We start from the raw sequence: 23,767 nt of genomic DNA, 5'->3' as shown, positions 1-23,767 counted from the left end.
ACACCCGTACCTACAAAACAAAACTTTAGGAAGTATGTTGGTCTGAAATACAAATCTAACTGGGTACCTAACCTGTTACTTGACTCCATACCCTGTGCCTTGCACTCATCAACCTTAATTGATAACAAACTGGAAAGTGAGAACGGACTCCTAAAGGTGCTGATCAGGAGAGAAAAACAGTACATTAGATTTGCAACATTATCAGTCGTTTATCAACTTGGGTAAACACACACCAAAGGTTGGGGATTTAAGTGTGGGCTCTCCATGGAGATTACAGAGAACAACTCTAGCTAGCAGGAATGCACCTCTCGAGAGCTTACTGAGACTGCAGATTCAGGCCCCATCTTAGACCTAGGGAAGTGGGAACTCTGAGTTCTAGTGAGGACTCCATACATTCTTGAGCAAAAATCCTTAAACTTTGCTAAACATACTTTATCCCAGTCATCAGTACATTGATTGTTACAGAGTGATGCATACATATGCACTTAACACAAACAAAACCATAAAACCAGTTTTTGAAGCATATTTGCAAAAATGAGTAGATAATGTAGAGAATTTCCTCAGTCCTCTTGCCAGCAGGTGTAAAGGCTCCATCCTCAACTTCTGTGTGAATACTGCCTTAGCTAACAGTTGACAAACCTATGACTTCACATCATGTTACCACCCAAGGTCCACAGTCAGTGTTAATGGTGACTCTGATGTCCAGAAATTCACAGTTCAGGTGTCACACAAAAGGCATACTCTGCCTTAAATCTCCTGTGCTATGCTTTTTCATCCCATTCCCCACTAATCAGCAGTGACCTTTGAAATGTTTCCTTAGTTTTAACTTTTTAGAATGACATACAATGGTAATCACAAGTGATTTTTACATTGACTTGTTTTGATTTTCATCATTTGATGTCACAGTAGGTGGTGCCTTTTCATATGCTTATTTCACAGTTGTATGTCTTTCCTGGTAAGGTGTCTTTTGAAGTCCTTGACTCAATTGTTGTTTGGTGCTGTGTAGCACTTTCTTCAATGAAAAACTATCCATCTTGGAGGGAAGTACCCTGTAAGACACAGATGTTCTAAGGGATGGAAAAACACTCCATTCTACTGAAAGCTCATTAAGTTCAGGAAGTAAGCAACTAAAAGGCTCAGAAAGTCCCTGAAACTGACAAGGTTCACAGGCCCCACCCCCAGCGTATATACACTGATGGGAGATGTCATTCTGTAAATATGTTTCTTGTATTGGTTAATGAATGAAGCACTGTTGGCCAATAGGAAAGCAAGATAGGCAGGACTAGGAGACAAGGAGGATTCTAGGAGATGTAGGAGGAAAGTCAACATGTAGGACCAAGAGAACAGAGGTCAGATCCTCTCTCTGGTAAGATAAGGCCATGTGGAAATACTTAAATTGATAGAAATGGGTTAATATTTAAGACAGAGCTAGCCAATAAGAAAACTACATATCTAATACAGTGTCTCTGTGTGTTATTTGGGGCGGATGCGGCTGTGGGACCAGGCTGGCACGGAAAACTGCTCATAACAATATACAGTAAGGACTGCTGACACTCAAATAAGCTGGGCTACCTGGAAGAAGCAGAGATGACACTACTTGAAAAACAGTCTTCATCCTATTGAGCTAACTGAAGGCTGTACAGTGAGCTCCAGGTTACAGATTTCATGAACTGTTAGCCACAATGGGGGTTTTGGTGATGCAGCTATTTCTGAGTCATTTCTTCTCTGGTAAGTATCTCCAAGTTGGGTCACCAAATTGGATTTTGGTGGTATCATACTTTAGTCTGTTACTGGTTCTCTATCTGGGGTAATTTTTTAATCTTTATTTATGATTGTATATGTGGAGAGTCTCTGGCATGCTTTATCCTTCCCCCACTCCCTCTTCCTTGATAAACCATTGGGTTACATTCTTAAAGGTAGCCACCAAGGCCCATTCCCTAATTTGGCCACTTCCTCTCCTGAGGCTGTTCATCCACCATGGTCCAGCTATCAAAGTATTGAAAGTCCAGCAATCAAAAGCTCCCTTTTTGGCTACCCAAATTAACATGTCCAATCAAAACAAAACAACTCACCTTAAAGTTAGGTTTCCTTTTTCCCCTTTATAAACTGTCATTTGCCTATAGGTCACACCTATCTTCTCTCTACCTGGAGGCAATCCCTTGTCCTTCCAGGGCAAATATCCCTCCCTACTTATCCCTCATCCTTTGTCCTCTGTCTCCTATTTTTCTCTCTTATTCCCTATCCATTGTCCCTCTGGGGAAAATTCATCTCCTTTGTGCTGAGAACTTGGCCTTGGGGTCCTGTGCTGACTTTGAGGTCTCCTTCAGCGTGTATGCCCACAGTGCCACGAAGAGGGTGTTAGATTCCCTGGAGCTGGAGTTACAGATGGTTATGAGCTGCCTAATAATACATACGGGAACAAACTCCAGTCTTCCACAAGAATAGCAGATGCTCTTAGCCTGAGCCATTTCACCAGTCCCATGAAGGATAATATCTAAGAATGCAGAATTTGAGGGTGGTGGGATGAACCTCTCAACATTTTACATATTTCACTCTATTCCCTTCTTCTCAGCCTGGCTACTGAGAAGAGCTTGCATATAATTCTTATTTTTGCTCCTCTATAGGTACGATGATTCCCTGTCCCCTCCTTGATTTTTCTAAAATCCCCCTCCTGTTATTTTTAAGTTTCTAGTGTTCAAAACCTACATGCCCTGTAGTTTGGGTGACATTCAGGTGATAGTCTCCAAGCTTTTAGAATATATGTTTTGGTGCCAAACATAAAGTTGGTAAAGTATGGTCTTCACTAGTTCACATTTTCCACCTAGTTTTATCAGACTTGAGTTTATCAGGATGAAAGCCAATCCTAAACTGAGGGTTACCTTGCTTTACCCCATTCCATCAGGGGATACAGCAAACCAGCTTGAGCTCCTAGAAGAAAAACAAGGGTGGCCTAGCCACAACCATCACACTTGTCTGTAGTCTACCTCCAGCAATGTGTCCTTCAGGTTTTCCTCCCTCTGCCCCAGGCCCCATGACAATTTTCACTTTTGAGTTTCTAGCTGGTTAGCCAGGGTTTAGCCACGTATACCTGTCAGCCTTTCCAATCGCCCCATGCCTAACCCCTCTTCTGGATCCAAAGAGAGCTTTCCAGCCTGCTCAGTTCTTCTTCATGGCTCTTTACATGTGGGATGGAAAATGGGAGTTGGCTTATCTATCCAGACTTTTAAGGAACACTGACTCTAAGATACTGCTGCCCCAGGGGTGGCTGATGTGATGTGGAGCTTTTGATCCAGGGAATGTATAGAATGATCTGTGGGTATTTCCTTCGTTTCCTGAAATGGGACATAATTTAACACTAGCAAAGTTGCCACATGTTACTGGTCCCTGTGACAACACAGAAATAATAATTGTACTTCAACTCTGGATAACCTGAGTATTTGGTTTGTGCAAAAAGATGTTTTAGAGGTTAACAATGGCTACTGTACAGTTTATCAAGCATTGAGTCCCTACTCACAGACATCCAAATGTGTCCTCTTTCACCAGAGGAGAATTAGCCAAGTTCTTGGCATCTAGGGATGTGGCTACTAAAGTGGAAAATGCACTCATCTCTACCCCAATGAACAAAGGCCATTAGAAGTCTGCTGTCAGCAGGCAGAGGTGCAAGGGTACAACCATTGTCTCTTAAGGATTCTTAAGGATATCAACCTGACTTGGTTGTCATAATCCCACAGGACATTGATCTGATCACAGCAGAATGATGGTACCTACTGGAACTCCAGTATTAGAGATGCCTTGATAAGTGACATAAATGCCGAAGGGGGAGAGAGAAGGATATGCTACCTTAATAAAGTTTCTGAGTGCCCAAAAGTCTGGTAGTTTGGAGAACTCTTTATGTCAAAGATACATTTTTTTGCAGTTGGATCTCCTTGCAACTAACACAGTCCAAAGTCTGCTACACTGCCTTGATTTTGCAGGAAACATATAGAACATGTGTGCGTGTTGCTGTAGGGAGAACACCCGCACAGTGACAGATAAGAGAGAGCTCAGGCAACAGGAAGTCCCACAACCACTCCAAACTTAAGCCACCAGAGCCATGGTTCCAGAAAAATCTAAAGGTACTCAAGTAGTATGCAACAGATTTACATGTTGTGAAATCCCTCCTCCACACTCCAGCATAGTCTCATAGTGTGTGACATTGGAGCCATGCCTTCTTCAGACACCAGTGATATCCTTAAGGGGAGCTGTTGTGGACATACTTCCATAGATCAAGATCTTGACCAAAGAGAATCAACTGATCCTCAGACACAGAGTGGATACTGTGTAATCTACCAAGCTATAAAGTTGGACAAACACAAGAATACTTGAGCATAAATAATATCATCAGCCAAGCAAGTCATAACTAAGCAGATAAGTTGTACAAACAGTAGGCCCATTTCCAGGGCACCAAGTCTCTATTGTACATAGCTGTTTCTCTCAATTATCCTTTAAATCCTATCTGTGGCCTTTGGGAAGTTCCTCATGACCATCCCACAGAGGAAGAAGAAAATTCCAGTTTGGTACTAGCTGCAAGTAACACAGTGTATATTATCTCTGCAAAGGAGTAATCTGAAAAAGCAAATGAAACTTGCACAGTAGGCCAAGCCTTTGATAGTACACTATCTGCTTTTCTTCTTATAGCAAGACTTAGAGAGACCTAAGGGGAGACCACCAAATTGTGGGGAGCAACTGGCTTTAGGGTTGGATGATAGGAATTTGGCAGAATTAAGCTGATGTGTTGATGACAAAGGAGATCAGGATTGACTTGATGAAGGAAGTGAATCAACCTTTCAAAAGATAACTATCAGGAGTCAATTTTTCCCACATGCAAATCAAGAAGCACATACTACCAACAAGCTTTTAATAATAAGGATGAGAACACACTGTAGACAGAGTGGCAATTACATCAGAATGGAAACTAAAGAGGCCAAACAGCATAGGATTCCAACCTTAGCTGGTGTGCCTCCCATCACTGCTGGTCCTCAGTGGGACAGGTCCTTTTAGTGGGGAGATCATCAATCTGCGTACCTTGTACTAGATATCTACTCCAGCTATGGATTTATCTTCTCAGTCACATGGCTCTGCCAGCACCACCATCAGGTATCATGGTATCTCACACAACACTGCTTCTGCTGAGGTACTTATTTAGGGCTCAAAAAGTGAGACAATAGATTCATCCCCACAGGATTTGTCAGCCTTATCACGACCCCATCAGTCCCAAGGTGTCACTTACCAAGTAAGTTAATGACGCCATCGTTGTAGCAAGCGAAAAGTTTGATAAGATCTTTGAAAAGAAGCATAAATGCAGCATTTATGACACCATTTGTTAGTTCATTTGGATGCACCTAGAAAAATGAGCATTTAACTTTAGCTGCACATCAGCAAGTTAGTATTTTTCTCAAATCATAATAAAATGTCATGAATGGCCACTAAGAAATTCACTCATATTCTAAAAATGCTGGGTAAGTTTTAGTAAGCCTAGCAACACCAACGGTCTGACCACATATTACCTAAGCTAGATCCCTTAGTAAGGAAGAGGAAAGCTAAAAACAGATAAATTAAAAGAAAGAAAAAAAACATTAAGATTAGCTGTCCTAGAAGGAACTTACTGTAAAATCTGTCAAAAACCAATGTAATGGTTTGCAATTTCTACTTAAAATTTCACAAGACTTAGTTGTTACGAGTAGGGTTCAATTATAGTCTAAGTCATGGGATCTTAACAAAGACTTTAAGCTAGGAGAATTTGAGGAAAGTGTTTTAGACAACTATCAAATTACAGAAGAGCTGACAATGAGAGCTCAGAACATTCCTACATGTCAAAATATCTTATTTTCATGAGTCAGGTCCTCTTAACTGTTACTTTTGAGTTAATTATACATGTACACACAGTTGTAAGAAGGAAAAGAGGGTGATCCCATGTGGCACTGACCTAGTTTCTCCCAAATGTAGTAAAGAGCTCAGGGTACTGAATGATGCAATCAACTGACTACATTCTGAGTTCCCTAAACTCACTTGCATACACTTTGGCTGCATTCAGTTCTATAAACTTTATCAGACATATACATTAATATATCTATTACCATAGCCATATATGACTATGACTATTTTGCCTGCTTGCATATCTATGTAACACTTGTGTGCCTTGTGTTCGTGGAGGCCGAAAGAGGGCATCTGATCCCCTGGAACTGGAGGTATAGATTGTTGTGACCTGCCATGTGAGTATGGTGAATCAAACTTGGTTCTCTGCAAGAGCAGCTACTTTCTTAATCACTGAGCCATTCCTCCAGCTCCAACAGGTATGTTTTTAACAAACAATAATACCTATCGACTGCCTGAAATGACCTGTTACCTGTGATAACACAAAATCACGCTTTCTGGTGGACAGTCACTTACTTAGGCAGTCCATGTCAGAAGATTTCTGATAGGAAAGCACAGCTATTTAGCTGCCTGAGGTCCATACTTCACAACAAACTACATTGTCCTCGAACAGAAGGCTCTAAGAATGTTCTGCTCACCCTTTTTCTATGACCTCAGGAAACAGCTTGTGAACTCTGGGAAAATCTGGGGGTCTATGAGCATGAATGAAATATTCCTGTAATTCATCCACATGAAGGCACTCTATTGCAAATCCTTAGGCAACCTCTAACTGCCCTGTAGCCCCTTCAAAGGGAAGACAAGGTCCAATTATGCAAGAAACATTTCACATGAGACACGTACATCAAACTCCAGCAGTGCATCGATCTGCCCCTGCAGGATTGGCATGCTCTTCAGGAGCTTTTCAGGAACCATTGTCCTCATTACACCATCAGCCCTGTAATACAAACAGAAGCACACACCCTATGTGGACGCTGAAAATACCATGGCTTTGTTCTGAGCTGTGTGCCTTGTTTTCCTTGTAAAGCTCCTGAGATCACTGTCCGGCATTGAGAGGTTGTGGCTATTTGCTTAAGGTCTCTAGAAGAGCAGCACATACTCTTAAATAAGTGGTTCTCAACCTGTGGGTTGTGACCCTTTGGGGGGGGGTGTCAGACAACACTTTTACAGTGGTACCATATTATACATCCTGCACATCAGATATTTACAATTCATAACAGTAGCAAAATTACAGTTTTAGAGCAGCAATGAAAACAGCTGTATGCATCACCACAAGATGAACTATATTAAAGCCTTGCAGCATTAGGAAGGTTGAGAACTACTGGCATAAATACCGAGCCATCTCTCTAGCCCCTCTATAGAGTCTTAAAAATAAAATAGCAAACCTTTGCAACACTTTATGTTAGGGACAGACAAAAAACCTGCATGAATTTCTGGCTGAACACACCAGCCTAGATTAAACCATTTATTTAGAGGCAAATAAATGGCAACTGAGTATTTAATTTTTCTGCTTTGTTGGGGCTTTCTTAATCAGTAATACCAATAATTAAATTATGGTATGTATATTTCCTGGCAAAATATTACCTCTCAAAACTAAATCACCACATACACAAGCTCATTTTTATCTCAATTAAAATTCATATCAATAGCCAGGCAGCACATGCCTTTAACACCAGCACTCAGGAGGCAGAGGCAGGTGAATCTCTGAGTTCGGGGCTAGCCTGATCTACATGGCAGGTTCCAGTATAGTCATCAGGGCCACAGAGAGAAACCCTGTCTCAAAAAACCAAAACAAAAACCAAATATTAATTCATAGAAATAGTGATTTTCATCTAACACCGCTACACATTGAAATGAATCTTATCAATTCTCTCCATAAGTTATTTAAAGATTAAGAATGTTGAGGAGCTGGAGAGATGGCTCAGAGGTAAAGAGCACTGGCTACTCTTCCATAGGAACCTGGTTTAATTCCCAGCACCCACATGGCAGCTCACAACTATCTGTAACTCAAGTTCCAGGGCATCTGACACCATCACACAGACATACATGCAAGAAACACACCAAATGTACATAAAAACTTAAATATAGAAAGGAATCATCAAAGAAATTTTAAAAAAAGAATAAGTTGGTTTTAACAAATATTTGCACCACATAATTTCAGAGCAGCAAATAGGAATTTTATTCATGAACACACAAAATACCACACAGCTCCAGGGTAACTTCTATCATACTAATTTGATACTCTGTTTCTTCAGGTGACTGTGAACTGGGCCTTCCAGGATCCATGTTATTTGACCTATAAGCTTAGTTAAATAAATCATGTATGCTTTGAGGATTTTCTGTGCTTAAATAAATATGGAGAGAGAGAGAGAGAGAGAGAGAGAGAGAGAGAGAGAGAGAGAGAGAGAGAGAGAGAGAGAGAACCATACCCTTTCTTCACTCTGGCAAAGTCAAATGCCATCTGTCTATAGGAGAATGCCTTTTCATTCAGGTATCTACTGTAACGCCTTATGAACGTAGACATATCATAACCTGGGGAGAGAGGAGACAGAGTCATGGACACAATGCCTTCAGTTGTACTCTGCATACTAGTAACTATTGGTTTGGTTCCTCAAAATAGACAGGGATTGTCATGACTGCTTCTGAGACAGGGCTCAACATGTGACGGCGAGCCTTATTTACCATCCTGCTTAGGCCAAGAGTCTTTCACACGGGGCACTTTGGCCATTCAATACAGGGATTATACTGCCCTGTACAGAAAGTCTTTTCTGATTTTTTTTTAAAAATAGTGATAAAATTAATTACTTCTCTTATATGCAATTCCTAGAGAAGCTCATTGGATTTTCATTGTTTCTGGCATATACAGAAGAAAAACTTCACAAAATTTAATTGTGATTCAATGACTATTTCTCTGGAGTTTTAGAAACAATTCCTCCCTTAGAGAAAGTTAACAGCAATTGTGTTCACTGTTACAAATAATAGCCTGTTTCATATGTATCACACACATCCATCTGGTAGGGGTTTATCTAGCTTTACATGTATGTAATAGCAAGCAAACTGCATGAATGAATCAGAGGTAACAGCTCCAGCTGCATTAACCTACAAAAACACTTAACAGGGGAATCTTTTTTTTTTTTTCATTTGGTTGACATCTTCAGTTCCTTCATCTCCTGAACCTTAACAAGCAAAGTGTAAGACAGATTGACCCAGGGTTCACCTTTTAAAGTGACTAAATAAAATTAATATATATTTTATATGCTCAATTGTCTACAGTGAAATAATTTGATAGTTACTTTCATATTATGTTCTTAAGTAACCAACAAGATTATCCGTAATGATGACTTTGGATTAATGCCCACTCCCAGATTTTATTTTCTCACCGTGGGATCCACTTTTATCCAGAAAGTTGCTGAGGTTGAATAGCGTATTTCTAGAGGCCAAATACTGAATAAATCTCTGAAAAACAAAAATTAGAATTAAAAAACCATATTTTCATTCATACCTTTAAATAATTTCTGATGCTAGAGTGATATTTATTTATGTCTACAAGTTTTTATTGTGTTCATTTCGATACTTAGCATCCTTTGCTGTTAACTTTCTCTAAGGGAGGAAATGTTTGTAAAACTCCAGAGAAATAGTCATTGAATCACAATTAAATTTTGTGACCTTTTTCTTCTGTATATGCCAGAGACAATGAAAATCCAATAACCTTTGCTAGGAATTGCATATAAGAGAAGTAATTTAATTTTATCACTATTTTTCAAAACTAGACATTCCATTAAAACAATCTTCATTTGGAGATGCAAAGGAATACTTCTTGTAAGAAAGTAGCCCTCCTGATCCTTTTTTTAAAATCATTTTTATGTGCTGATACATTCACATAGAATACTTATAGAATTCATATAGAAACTTAAATGTTTCTGTATCACTGAGACAAGGTCCAACTCAAAATATATTTTTAAAGATTGCAAATCCCAGGTTGAAATTATACTCATACAAGCATGAAGCACATATTTCTTCTTTCCTCCTCCTCATTACTGAAAACTCAAGGGTCTTAAATTACCATCATATTTTGCTACCCCCACCTCTACCAAGAAGCAGTTGTATATTTGGTTACCTCATTTCCATGCACCATGAGATGGTGGGTGGTCACTAAAGCTTTAAATACCACGACCCAGCTACTGTTTGTTGCCCGTTCAAAGAGGGTGTCGGCCATCTGAGGAATATTGACATTGGTCTCATTGGTAGCCTGGATCAAATCTATGAAAAGAGAAGATAGCCAGTAACTATTATATGTATAATTCACCTCAACCTTTAAACATTTAAAGCTCATTACTAAACCATGACTTCAAAATTACTTAGACAGGAGTTAACTGAAAAGAACTATACTGTGGCATTCTTACATATGAACACCACACACTTGACACAAACTCAGGTCATCTCGGTAGAGAAAAGCTCAACTGAGAAAATGTCTCTGTAAGGCTGGCCTGTGGGAAAGTGTTTGGGAGCACTTCCCGATTAATGATCAATGTGGGAGGATCCAGCCCACTATGGGCAGCACCATCCCTGGGCAGGTGGTCCTGTTTGTATAAAAAGCAAACAAAAAGTAGGCCAGCCAGTGAGCAGCATTCCTCGGTGGCCTCTGCTTCAGCTTCTGACTCTAAGTTCCTGCCCTGACACCCTTTCAGGATGAATTATAACCGTCAAGCTGAAATAAACCCTTCTCTCCCTAAGTTGCTTGGGTCATGGTGTCATATGACAGCAATTCAAAGCAAACTAGGAAAGTGTTCCTGTCTGATTTTTTTTTTTCCTATTTGCTGGTACAGATGCCTTTTTTAAAAAATGACAAATGCCAGGCTAGTTAAGTCTCCTGACACTCCAAGTGCTATGTCTCAAACATGAAGATGCTAATCTAATAGACTGTTTGGAGGAAAAAACAGTAATGCATTTTTGCAACATAGTGTCTAAAAGTATACTTCACTTGGATGCTAACAAATATACTGTCTTGTAACTGGTGGAAGCAAAAGAGTGAATGAGTGAAGGATCCCACTATATTCATCCACTCCCTCCATCAAGTTTCCTGAGAACACCATATAGTGTTTGGTTCTGATCTGTCCTTAGACAGTAGGATAGAAGAATTAAACATATTTCACTATCCACATCAAATCTGAACAACCCCACGGAACATCAGGCATTACTGTTCCCCTTATCTATGTGGACCTTGGAGATTATACTTGGTGGTACAGAATAATGTGGTGTTGGGTAAACACCAAATTGTTTTGGTATTTGCCTGCTAGAAGCCTTCATCTCTTCCTTGTCTCTAAGATGAAATCCAACTCTTAAGTGAAGTTATTATGTGGCTCCTCCTTGGCCATATCTAAGCAAGACCCACATCTATCCTATCTACTTAACCCCCACACCACCAGCATGCATGTCAGGTGGCTCACAACCACCCATAACTCAAGCTCCAAGATGATCTGGTGCCTTTAGCCTCTGAGGACACCATGCACACATGCATATACCCAAACACAGACACACATGAACACATAGTTAAAAATAAAAAAAAATGTGAATTTTTTAAAAGTTCTCAGACTGAAGTGTTTCTTTCTGAACCACTAATTTAAAGGAAACTTAAGAGACTTCAAACTACAATGATCAGATTTGCTACTCAGTAGTAATTGATATCACAAAATAAGAGAGTGGGGCCAGCGAGATGGCTCAGGGCTATGAAAAGATACAAGATACTTGCTACCAAGCCTAACAACAGAGTTTGACTCTCGAGCCCACATGATTGCTGCATATGGTCCTCTGACCTCTTCAAGTGCATCCTGGCAAGTACATGCCCATACAAAACACACACACACACACATACACACATACACACACACACACACACACACACACACACACAGAGAGAGAGAGAGAGAGAGAGAGAGAGAGAGAGAGAGAGAAGAAAATACCTATTTTTCATATTTAAACTTGGAAAATAATTGTTTCCTCAAAAAATGTGTTACATGTCAATAAATTTATTATTAATCAAAGAAGATGTCACTTTCCCAAGTTTAACTTTCTTTCTACTTTTTTAAAACAGGGTCCTACTAAGTAGCTCTGTGTAGCCTGGAACTTGCTATATAGAACAAGCTGGCCTCAACTCAGATTCCTTTGCCTTTGCCTCTCAAAAGCCAGGATTAAAGGTGTATGCTACCATATTTTAAGGGCTCGGTCATGGTGGCACATGCCTTTAATCCCAGATCCCTGTGAGTCTGAGGCCAGCCTGGTCTACAGAGTGAGTTCCAGGACAGTCAAGGCTGTTAGACAGAGAAACCCTGTCTTGGGGCAGGGGGTCGGAGGGAGGGGGAAGAGAAAAACAGCAAATCACCTTTATTGAGTTAATGGATAAATTTAGAGTTAAAGGGAGTGTGAAGCCAGTTATTGAAAGCTAAGCTCTTTCTATGTTATTTTAAGTTTCCAGAATTCAATGTTAACTAAAACTGAACTTGGAAAAATATACTTGGTATTCCTTTTGTTAGTTGGAATAAAGCTTTACTGACATGTAGAGTTGACCTAAAAGGTGCACACATTTAAATACATTATGTGACAAATTTTGATAAACAGCCATTCGCAAAACTATCAGTAACATGAAGATGTGGCACACACCCACATCTACCAATTTAACAGGCACTTTGCACCCTACTAAAATTCTCCTTTCTCCTCCTACTTCTTCCTCCCTTGCTGTCCCCTCAGCAACTTCAGCCTGCTTTCAGGCAATATAAATGCATCCGCACTTTGTATATCTTACATAGAGTCAAGCCATTACCTCAAGGATGGTCTGGATCCTTTTATTCCTCTGAGTAATTACACTGAGATTAATCCATATCGCTACATGAGCAATGGTCTCTGCCACTGCACTGCTGAGCAGTTCATTATATAGACACATCACAAGCACCTATTCTCAGTTATCCGTTTTTGGCATTGCACTTGAAAATGCTTTGAGACTCTACATGTAATTGTGTGCATGTGTAAGTGGGCATACAGTTTCATTTCCCTTGGGAAATTACTTGAGAGTAGACAAATTGGGTCATTTTCTGATATTTAACTTTAGGAAATTACTTCAAAAAGAAATTGTAACGGGGCTTAATTCCCACTGGAGGTGTGTAAGTGTTCCATCCCGTGACATCCTTGCCAAGGCTTGAGATAATCGGGTTTTTTCTTTCTTTTTTGTTTGTTTTTTTACATACCCTTCTTCCCCTGTTTAACAGTTATGCTCATGGTGGATTTTGTTTGCATCTCCATAATAACTAGTGGTTTTACTTACTGTTTTTAAGTTTTTCAATTGCTTCAGGCAATAGAGTAAATACAAACCCCCTTCATTACTCTATCTTGCCACAAAATATAAACCTCTCTTTTGTGGTCATTTTCAACAATTGAAAATTTGTTCTAGGCAACCTCTCTGAGCTAAAATAATTCATCAATAAGAGCATTAAAGAAACATAAATAAGTGAGAAAACTACAACTCCCTAAACTATAATCCCTGAGTTAATAAAATAGCAACAAGCCTGAACTGCTTTGAGATTCATGGTTACTTTTTCTTTTTCCCAGGTCTGCGTGGCACTAACAGCCACTTAAACCATATGCAGGGATCATTCCAGGTGGCAGTCCTGTTACTCCTTTCTTGGAATGTCCTATAATCTCTGCTCTGGATTGCCTGCAGTGTGAGTAGATGTACTTGTGGGAAATTAACTGCTCGTGGCTCCTCTTCTGTACATAGCCTCTCTGGAGCTTCCTGCTGTCCACTGAATGAGCCCCAAACATTCCAAGGATAAATCTCCTAACTTATACTTACACCCCAGGCCTTTACTTACGCTTTCACCATAAGTATAAGGTTTGTAAGTTATACTTTACCTTGAGAACACAGCCTTTCATTAGAAGGCCCAGCTACCTTACTAGTCTTTTCTATGCCAAAAAAAAAAAAAAAAAAAAAAAAAAAAAAAAAAGTGTTCCATCAAAATTATTCTGAAACTGCTTCATGCTGTTCTTATTGCCTAGATGGTCCCTGTCATGACTGAACTGAGAGTTCATTTGGGATCAGTCTCAAATAGTCTACCCTCTTGAAGTTCTGACCTTGTCCTCATGAGAAAGAGTGTCTTCCGGTCTTGTCTCAGTTTAAGGTGAAGGACATTGGGCTTGGGGCCACAGATCTAGTTTGCAGCCTGGCTTTGCTACTTATGGACAAGCTAATGTGATGCTTGTGTACATTTCATTTTTCACCTAGCCATGGCAATGATATTAACCACTTTACAGGACAGACACTTCACCACCTTAACACACCTCAACTTCAGTCCTTATTACACAGAATTACAGTTGTTACTTCACATATGTCTCTCTTCCATCAAGCTCCATATCCAACAGGAAGGAAGGAAGTCCTCTCAGAATCCCTGGAGCCGAACACTGGCTATGATATTAAAAGATAGTATACCTAATATACCTAGCTTATTATCTGTCCTGATCCAGAACAATTTTAGGCAGGCACTGTGCACACCTGTTATCACTGTACTTAGGATCTAAGGAAAGAGAAAAAGAACTAACATGCATAGTTTCTGAGTGGAGATTTGGGGCAGCTTAACTCCTTTTTTGCATTAGGAACTATATGGCAGGGGCTGGAGAGATGGCTTAGAGTTTAAGATCATTTACTGCTTTTCTAGAGGTTCTGAGTTCAATTCCCAACAACCACATGGTGGCTCACAACCATCTGTAATGAGATCTGGTACCCTCTTCCGGTGTGCAGGCAAACATGCAGGCAGAACACTATATATATCATAAGTAAATAAATCTTTAAAAAGAAAAGGAACTGTATGACATTAGGCATAGTTATTGCTGAGCCTACATTTCCTTGTTACAATAATGAGGCTAATCACAGCATTCTGCTGCAGCTGTTTTACTAAATGGGAAAGGCAAATGTTGAGTGCAGAACTTGACAAACTATAAAGAACACGTCTGTTGGTCAGTGTGTCTAATGCACAATTACAATTTGGTTCATCCTTTGGCCACACACACACACACACACACACACACACACACACACACACACACGGCAGACTTTTAACTAATTTTAAACTAATTCAATAACTTACTTAACAAATATTTTTTAATGCATATTATATGCCAGGCATTGGTTTATTATCAGCCAGACAAAGACAGATGGTACCGTTCAAAGGGGGTGACTAAGAAAGGTCTGCCCAATGAAATGACATTCAAAAGGACCTAGATGCAGTAAAGAAACTAGCCATTTGGTGATCTTGGGAAGCAATGTTCCAGGCAAAAGAAACAGCAGATGCAAAGGCCCTATGGGTCCAGGTGAGCTGACAGGCTCAAGACTAAATAAGCTAGCCCCCATAGACAGAGAAAGGTGAGCATAATAAAGAAGGACAGTAAGAACTGACCATACTCTTGACTACACAGGGAAGGCCTGACACTTTATTCAGAGCGTTTTGGGAAGGCTTTTTGACCAGTGTGGCGGCATGTCCCTGATGGGAGATGTCATTCTGTATATGTTTCTCATACTGGTTAATGAATAAAGCTCTGTTGGCCAATAGGAAAGGAAGATAGGAGGGACTAGGAGACAAGGAGGAAATAGGAAGTAGGAAGGAGGAGTCAAGATGGAGAGTCTGAAGAAAGCAGTATGCCGCTTGCTCCCCGGTAAGAGAAATACATAGATCAGCAGAAATGGGTTAATAATTAAGACAGAGCTAGCCGATAAGTAACAAGTAACCGGGCCAACAGTATTGTATCAAATACAGAGTCTCTGTGTGTTATTTGGGGCTGGTGGCGTGGTAGCAGGACAAGACCGGGCGGCAGGCAGAAAAACCCATACTCGTTACAGATGGCGCCCACGTGGCTAATAAGAACTTCCACTTAAAATTTAACAAAAGGTTAAAAAAGGGTTTTAGAAACAAAAGAACAAAGATAAGCAAGGTTTCTTGGTAACAGCAGTTTTCTCGGTTGGACTCTGTTTTGCGAGAGACAAGCAGATATTTGCGCGGCTCCTTAAAGGGAAGGTTCCTGACTCAGCTTAAGCGGCAAAAAACCGCACAGCTTTTAAATAACTCTGCTAACAATTTATTGGTGTGTATGAGAGATGGCAATGGCAGTGACCACATCTCCAAGCCGGCAGCATGCTTTCTGGGTGGCAGCGCAGACCAAGGCGGTGAGCACAGCTTTCCGTGCTGGCGCTAAAAGTACCCGCCACCATCTTTGGTAAACCGCGGCTGACACAGCTATGACTTTCATTTTAGCAATGTTGTTGTTTACCAGATAAAAGACTTGTGGCCAGAAAAAGATAAAGATTTACAGTAGAGACAGATTCACATTAAGAAAAGGTGCTAAAAGTTTACAGTGTGTTTAAAAAAAAAAAAATACATAGGCTTGGGAGAGAAAAATAAAATGGTTTTAAATAGACAAAGAGGAACTGGGTGTGGTGGCACACGCCTTTAATCCCAGCACTCAGGAGACAGAGGCAAGCAGATCTCTGTGATTTCAAAGTAAACCTGGTATGCAGAGTGAATTCCAGGACAGATAAGAATTACACAGAGAAACCCTGTCTCAAAAAATAAAAAATAAAAAGTAAAAGAAACAGAGTAATAATAAAGCCACATAAAGATGAAAAGCTCAGAGAGAATCTGGTTACTGTATGCTATTGTGTTGTCTCTACATTGTTTGACTGCTGAGAAAATAACAACAACTGATAAAGGAAATGCTGCTGGATTAATTCAATTTATATATTTTAAAAATGCTTTGACTCCAACATTTAAGTTCAAGGACAAGTTACTGGGGAAAAGGATTTCTATTTTTGTTTCCACAGAAAATGAAAAGCTGTGGATTCCTTGCAGACTAATGTGGTTTGAGCAAGCCAGGCCCCCTGAAACAGTCGCTGGTGATCCTACATTCAAAACAGCTTGGACAAGGCAGTCTTGCAGACTACAGCCAGGATTTCTACATCTTCTTAGGATCCCCATGACAGCGCCCCCTGACAGCAGGAAGTAGTTTGGAAAGAACGACACCCAAATTCCCAAATATTGTTTATAAATGTTTGTTTTCATTTAAATGGACTTGGTTATAAATGGTTAATGATCATAGCCAATTCTTTTTAAAGGTAAAAAGGGAATTATGGTACAGATATGAATACTTTGTTTTGGAATGGATTTTCATTTATTGATACAATTTAAGGTCAATGTTGTATATGTATATTTCTCTTCTTGTTTATGTATTGTGTTTATATAGCTCATTTAAAAATGTAATGTATAATTTAGTACAGATTTTAGATAGTTACCTATAATAGTCAAAACATAGCTAGGTGAGTTAGGTTTTCTAGATATGCAGATGTATTTGAGATAGATAGATATTCTTCAAATCTTTCAAAGACCTACAGAATATGGCATTTAAAATGGTTTAGGGTTTTTCTTGACAATGAGACATAATTGTTCCTGGCAACACCACCTGCGTCAGAAAGGAAGATGAAGATGGACATTGAAGAAACTCATTATGGAGTTTACTTCCAATATGGCAAGACTAGCCATTTGGACAAGATACTGCTCTTGTCTGGACTGTTTGACTTTATGCTGTATATACTGGACATGCAGGACCCACAGAAAAGTGACTGCTGATTCAAGATGGACATTGCTACAGAGATCCTGCTTCATGGAAGAGTCTTCGAGACAGTATGCAGGACACAGAGAAAAGTGACTGACAAACTGCCAATACAAGAAGACAGTTTAAAGTTTCCTGTGTTGCTGAAGAGTCTGCCAGACACACTATGGCCTATGGGCTGAAGATGGAAGATTACAAAAGAACTTCGGGTGACCAGGCAGTGAGTTGTCCCTGTCATTTCTAGAGTTTATACTATCCTTCTGTGGTCTTTGAGGGACTTGAAGACAGAGAGTTATGGTTACAGTTTTCCTTAGTATTAAAGATAAGTTACTTAGACTTTAGACACACAAAGATATGATAGATGATGGAATATTTTCTTCAAATCTTGCTAAATGTTAATGGACTAAATAGTGTTAACTGTGATTCTTATTTGATAACTGTTATGTGATATATTTTGCTATGTTAAGGTTAAAACCCTTCTTTTTATTTAGACAGAAAAGAGGAGATGATGGGAGATGTCATTCTGTATATGTTTCTCATACTGGTTAATGAATAAAGCTCTGTTGGCCAATAGGAAAGGAAGATAGGAGGGACTAGGAGACAAGGAGGAAATAGGAAGTAGGAAGGAGGAGTCAAGATGGAGAGTCTGAAGAAAGCAGTATGCCGCTTGCTCCCGGTAAGAGAAATACATAGATCAGCAGAAATGGGTTAATAATTAAGACAGAGCTAGCCGATAAGTAACAAGTAACCGGGCCAACAGTATTGTATCAAATACAGAGTCTCTGTGTGTTATTTGGGGCTGGTGGCGTGGTAGCAGGACAAGACCGGGCGGCAGGCAGAAAAACCCGTACTCCTTACATTCTGAAGAGTCCCTTCAGAAGTCTATACTGCACAGTCTGAGTGAAGGGATGGGCCTACTGAGACAGGTAGGGTTTAGGTGCGAAGCGAGAGTGAGCTTGCTCAATGTGGGACCGGGCAGAAGCAGGGAGCACAAGCAAGGATTGCAGACATTTCACAGGGTAAGGCAAGGAGATCAGCTGGTGGATTTGACTGTGGTGGGGGAAGAGGCACAAGACCCGCAGAGGAATGGAGAAAGACAAGGTCACAGTGCCCGGGTCATAAGACAAACACTTAAGTCTAGTGTGCTCTCGCGGGTGCCAGCAGCCAGGTTTGCTTCTCTGTCCACCACTCCCACTGCCTGTATTACCCTCTCTTTGACCTTACTCTGTCCTCAATGCAGTAGCTGCATCTGAAGACTCATCGACAGCCAACAGAGCACACAGGCAAGTCCTCAGCAGCAAATGTCCCCTAAAGTGAGCATAGTCCTGCTCTAGGTAGAATTAGAAGTTTCTCAGAGTTAACATGATGAATTACAAACCAAGCACCACAAAGGGCACCGTGGTCATGATGCTCTTGCATGAAGCTCCCAGACATGAGACTGTAGACAGCCACACGAGTGCCCAACAGCTCACATAATTCAAAACCCAGGGCTACACACACACCTGGGTTACCTCAGAGTGAAAGGGGGTCAGGGAAATGGAGGCAGGGGGCTGGGTTGTGAGGGTGCCTGGGTGCCAAACACGATCATATCCTAGGGGGCCAGAAAGTTTTATAAAAAAAGAAAATTTGCGGGAGCCAACAGTCCACCCTACTTCGGAGACCTCTCTGAGCAACTCCGAACAAAGGAGACCTGACTATCCACGCGGGACCACCTGTAATTTCCACCGGCTTGGTCTCTGACCCCGCCTCCAGTCCTCTGCTGGAGTCCCGGGCCCCTCCCAGAGATCTGCCTATCCACTCAGAGTTCCTGCAGGCAAGATCCTTGACCCCCAAATCCGGGCCCCTGCCAAAGAAGGAGTTATCAGCTGGAGAGCGCCAGTTTCCAGTGAGATCCCACTACCCTGCAAAACCTTCTCAAGTTCAAGCTCAGCCCTCGTCCTCTTCTGCCAGTCATTGGCCAGAGCTATTGGCCAGATGACCACTGTGAGTACCTGCTGGCATCTTCTTCTGGATCCTCATCCTTGACCCCATCCCTGGATCCCTGTCTGCAGAGAAACCTCCAAGAGAACTTGGACCACACAGAACTACAGACATTGAATCTCTGATCCACATAAGCCCATCGGGGAAGGACCATAGAGAGAGGGAAGAGACACCACCAACACCTACTGGAAGAAACTATGGGAAGAAGGCAATACAAGAGAATACCTAACAACAGAAAGACAAACATGACACCACCAGAATCTAGGGAATCTACACCAACTAGAATGGAACACAACAACAAAGCAGAGGAAGCAGAAGGGTACGACTTAAAAATCACCATCATAAAAATGATAGAGGCCCTCAAAGAAGATGTGAGAAAATCCCTTAAAGAAATGGAGGAAAAAACAAACAAAAAAGTGGAAGAAATGAACAAATTCCTTAAGGAAAGTATAGAAAGCCAAGAAAAAACAATTAAGCAGGTGAAGGAAACGGTTCAAGACTTGAAAACCGAAATTGAGAAAATAAAGGCAACACAAATGGAAGGAAAGCTGGAAATTGAAAAGCTGGGCAAAAAATCGGAAACCACGGACACAAGCATAACCAATAGAATTCAAGAGATGGAAGAGAGAATCTCAGGCGCAGAAGATAAACTAGAAGAAAGAGATTCATCGACCATAGAAAACCATAAATACAACAAATCCTTAACACATAACATCCAGGAAATGTGGGACACCATGAAAAGGCCAAACCTAAGAATAATAGGCAGAGAAGGAAGGTGAGGAAGCCCAGCTCAAAGGTGCTGAAAACATATTCAACAAAATCATCGAGGAAAACTTTCCAAATCTGAAGAAGGACATGCCCATGAAAGTACAAGACGCATACCGAACCCCAAATAGGCTGGACCAAAGAAAAAAGACCCCTCGACACATAATAATCAAAACACCTAGCATACAGAATAAAGAAAGAATATTAAGAGCAGTGAAGGAAAAAGGACAGGTAACATATAAAGGCAGACCTATCAAAATTACACCTGACTTCTCCATGGAAACCCTCAAGGCCAGAAGGTCCTAGATAGATGTTCTAAAAGTATTAAGAGAACACGGATGCCAGCCTAGGCTACTATATCCAGCAAAACTCTCAGTCAATATAGATGGAGAGAACAAGATATTCAATGACAAAACCAGATTTTCCCAATATGTATCTACAAATCCAGCCCTACAGAAAGTATTGGAAGGAAAATTCCAACCCAAGGAAGGTAACTACGCCCACAAAAATGTAGGCAACAGATAATCCAACTACACCAGAAACCTAGGGTGAAGCAGAACAAATATATTCACAATACCACTGCCAACAACAAACCTAAACCAAACAAGCATCAACAATCAATGGACCTTACTCACCCTCAACATTAATGGTCTTAACTCACCTATAAAAAGACACAGGCTAACAGAATGGATACGAAGACAGAATCCATCCTTCTGCTGCATACAAGAAACACATCTTAGCTCCAAAGATAGACATTACCTCAGGGTAAAGGGTTGGGAAAAGATTTTCCAATCAAATGGAACCAAGAAGCAAGCAGGCGTAGCTATCCTAATATCTAACAAGTTAGACTTCAAACCAAAACTAGTCAAAAGAGATGAAGACGGTCATTTCATATTCATCTCAGGAGAAATCCATCAACACAAAGTCTCAATTCTGAACATCTATGCCCCTAATACAAAGTCACCCACATTCGTAAAAGAAACACTACTAAAACTCAAAGCTCATATAAAACCTCACGCACTTATAGTGGGAGACTTCAATACACCACTCTCAACACTAGACAGGACCACAAATCAGAAACTCAACAAAGAAACAAAAGAATTAACAGAAGTTATGTCTCAACTGGGGCTAACAGATATCTATAGAACATTCCATCCAAAGACAAAAGAATATACCTTCTCTGCTCCACATGGAACCTTCTCTAAAATCGACCACATACTAGGAGACATAACAAACCTCAACAGATACAAGAGAATAGGAATAGTCCCCTGTATCTTATCGGACCACCATGCTTTAAAATTGGAATTCAACAACAACACAAATAGCAGAAAACCTGCAAACTCATGGAAACTTAACAATGTGCAATTGCACCACTCCTGGGTCAAAGAAGAAATAAAGAAAGAAATTAAAGACTTTCTAATATTCAACGAGAATGAGGATACAACATACCTGAAATTATGGGACACCTTGAAAGCAGTGCTACAAGGGAAGTTCATTGCACTAAGTGCCCATATGAAGAAAACAGAGGATAGTCACATAAATGAATTAACAGCCCAACTGAAAACCTTAGAACAGAGAGAAGCAAATTCACCCCGCAGGAGCAGACGCCAGGAAATAATCAACTTGACGGCTGAAATCAACAAAATAGAAACCAGGAAAACAATACAAAAAAATCAATGCAACAAAGAGTTGGTTTTTTGAGAAAATCAACAAGATAGATAAACCTTTATCCAAATTAACGAAAAAGCAGAGACAGAACATGCAAATTAACAAAATCAGAAACGAAATGGGGAACATAACAACAGACACAGAGGAAATCCAGACAATTTTCAGGTCATACTTCGAAAATCTGTATTCCACAAAAATTGAAAATTCAAAGGAAATGGACAAGTTTCTGGATAACTATCACTTACCAAAATTAAACCAAGAACAGACAAACAACTTAAATAGACCTATAACCCGAAATGAAATAGAAGCAGTCATCGAAAGCCTTCCAACGAAAAAAAAGTCCAGGGCCAGATGGATTCAGTGCAGAATTCTACCAGACATTCAAGGAAGAACTAATACCACTACTCCTCAAACTGTTCCACAAGATAGAAACAGAAGGTTTATTGCCAAACTCTTTTTATGAGGCCACAATAACTTTGGTACCCAAACCTCACAAAGACACAACTAAGAAAGAAAACTACAGACCAATATCCCTGATGAACATTGATGCAAAAATACTCAATAAAATAATGGCAAACCGAATTCAAAAATACATCAGAGAAATCATCCACCATGATCAAGTAGGCTTCATACCTGGATTGCAGGGATGGTTTAACATACGAAAATCTATCAACGTGATCCACCATATAAACAAACTGAAAAAGAAAAAACATATGATTATCTCCCTAGATGTGGAAAAAGCCTTCGATAAAATTCAACACCCTTTCATGATAAAGGCATTAGAGAGGTCAGGGATAACAGGAACATACCTAAACATAATAAGAGCAATATACAGCAAACCAACTGCCAACATCAAACTGAATGGAGAGAAACTTAAGCCAATTCCTCTAAAATCAGGAACAAGACAAGGCTGTCCTCTCTCTCCATATCTCTTCAATATCGTACTAGAAGTTCTAGCTAATGCTATAAGACAACAAAAGGAGATCAAGGGCATCCAAATTGGAAAGGAAGAAGTCAAACTGTCTCTATTTGCAGATGTTATGATAGTTTACATAAGCGACCCAATAAACTCTACCAGGGAACTCCTACAGCTGATAAACACCTTCAGCAAACTAGCAGGATACAAGATAAACTCAAAAAAATCAGTAGCCCTATTTTTTTCAGACGACAAAGAGGCAGAGAAAGAAATCAGAGAAACATCACCCTTTACAATAGCCACAAGCAACATAAAGTATCTTGGTGTAACACTTACCAAACAAGTAAAAGATCTATATAATAAGAACTTTGTGACTCTAAAGAAAGAAATTAAAGAAGATACCAGAAAATGGAAAGACCTCCCATGCTCTTGGATAGGTAGGATAAACATAGTAAAAATGGCAATCTTACCAAAAGCAATCTACAGATTCAATGCAATCCCCATTAAAATCCCACCACAATTCTTCACCGACCTTGAAAGGATAATAATCAACTTTATATGGAAAAACAAAAGACCCAGGATAGCCAAAACAACCCTATACAATAAAAGAACATCAGGAGGCATCACCATTCCTGACTTTAAGCTCTACTACAGAGCTATAGTTCTGAAAACAGCCTGGTATTGGCATAAAAATAGACAGGTAGACCAATGGAATTGAATTGAAAATCCTGATATTAATCCACGCACCTATGAACACCTGATTTTCGACAAAACAGCTAAAATTATACAATGGGGCAAAGACAGCATCTTCAACAAATGGTGCTGGCACAATTGGATGAGGGTGTGTAGAAGACTGCAGATAGACCCATGTCTGTCGCCATGCAC

The 23,767-nt window shown here is 40.2% G+C and overlaps 1 protein-coding gene across 1 annotated transcript in view; it reads right to left on the bottom strand.

Moving 5' to 3' along the window:
* Snap91 (synaptosome associated protein 91) overlaps positions 1-23,767 on the bottom strand; it is a 116,461-nt gene that overhangs the window by 63,762 nt on the left and 28,932 nt on the right. Inside the window, exons 3-7 of the mRNA XM_051207773.1 lie at positions 10,028-10,170; positions 9,291-9,366; positions 8,340-8,442; positions 6,754-6,847; positions 5,270-5,381 (exon numbers count right to left, since the gene is read on the bottom strand). Coding sequence (XP_051063730.1) covers positions 5,270-5,381; positions 6,754-6,847; positions 8,340-8,442; positions 9,291-9,366; positions 10,028-10,170 — 528 coding nt within the window. The remainder of the gene's footprint in view (positions 1-5,269; positions 5,382-6,753; positions 6,848-8,339; positions 8,443-9,290; positions 9,367-10,027; positions 10,171-23,767) is intronic.

Source organism: Phodopus roborovskii, unplaced genomic scaffold (assembly GCF_943737965.1).
Source record: "Phodopus roborovskii unplaced genomic scaffold, PHOROB, whole genome shotgun sequence".
NCBI lineage: Eukaryota > Metazoa > Chordata > Mammalia > Rodentia > Cricetidae > Phodopus > Phodopus roborovskii.
Note: the sequence above shows the minus strand (reverse complement) of the source record. Positions and strands in the feature narration are given on the sequence as shown.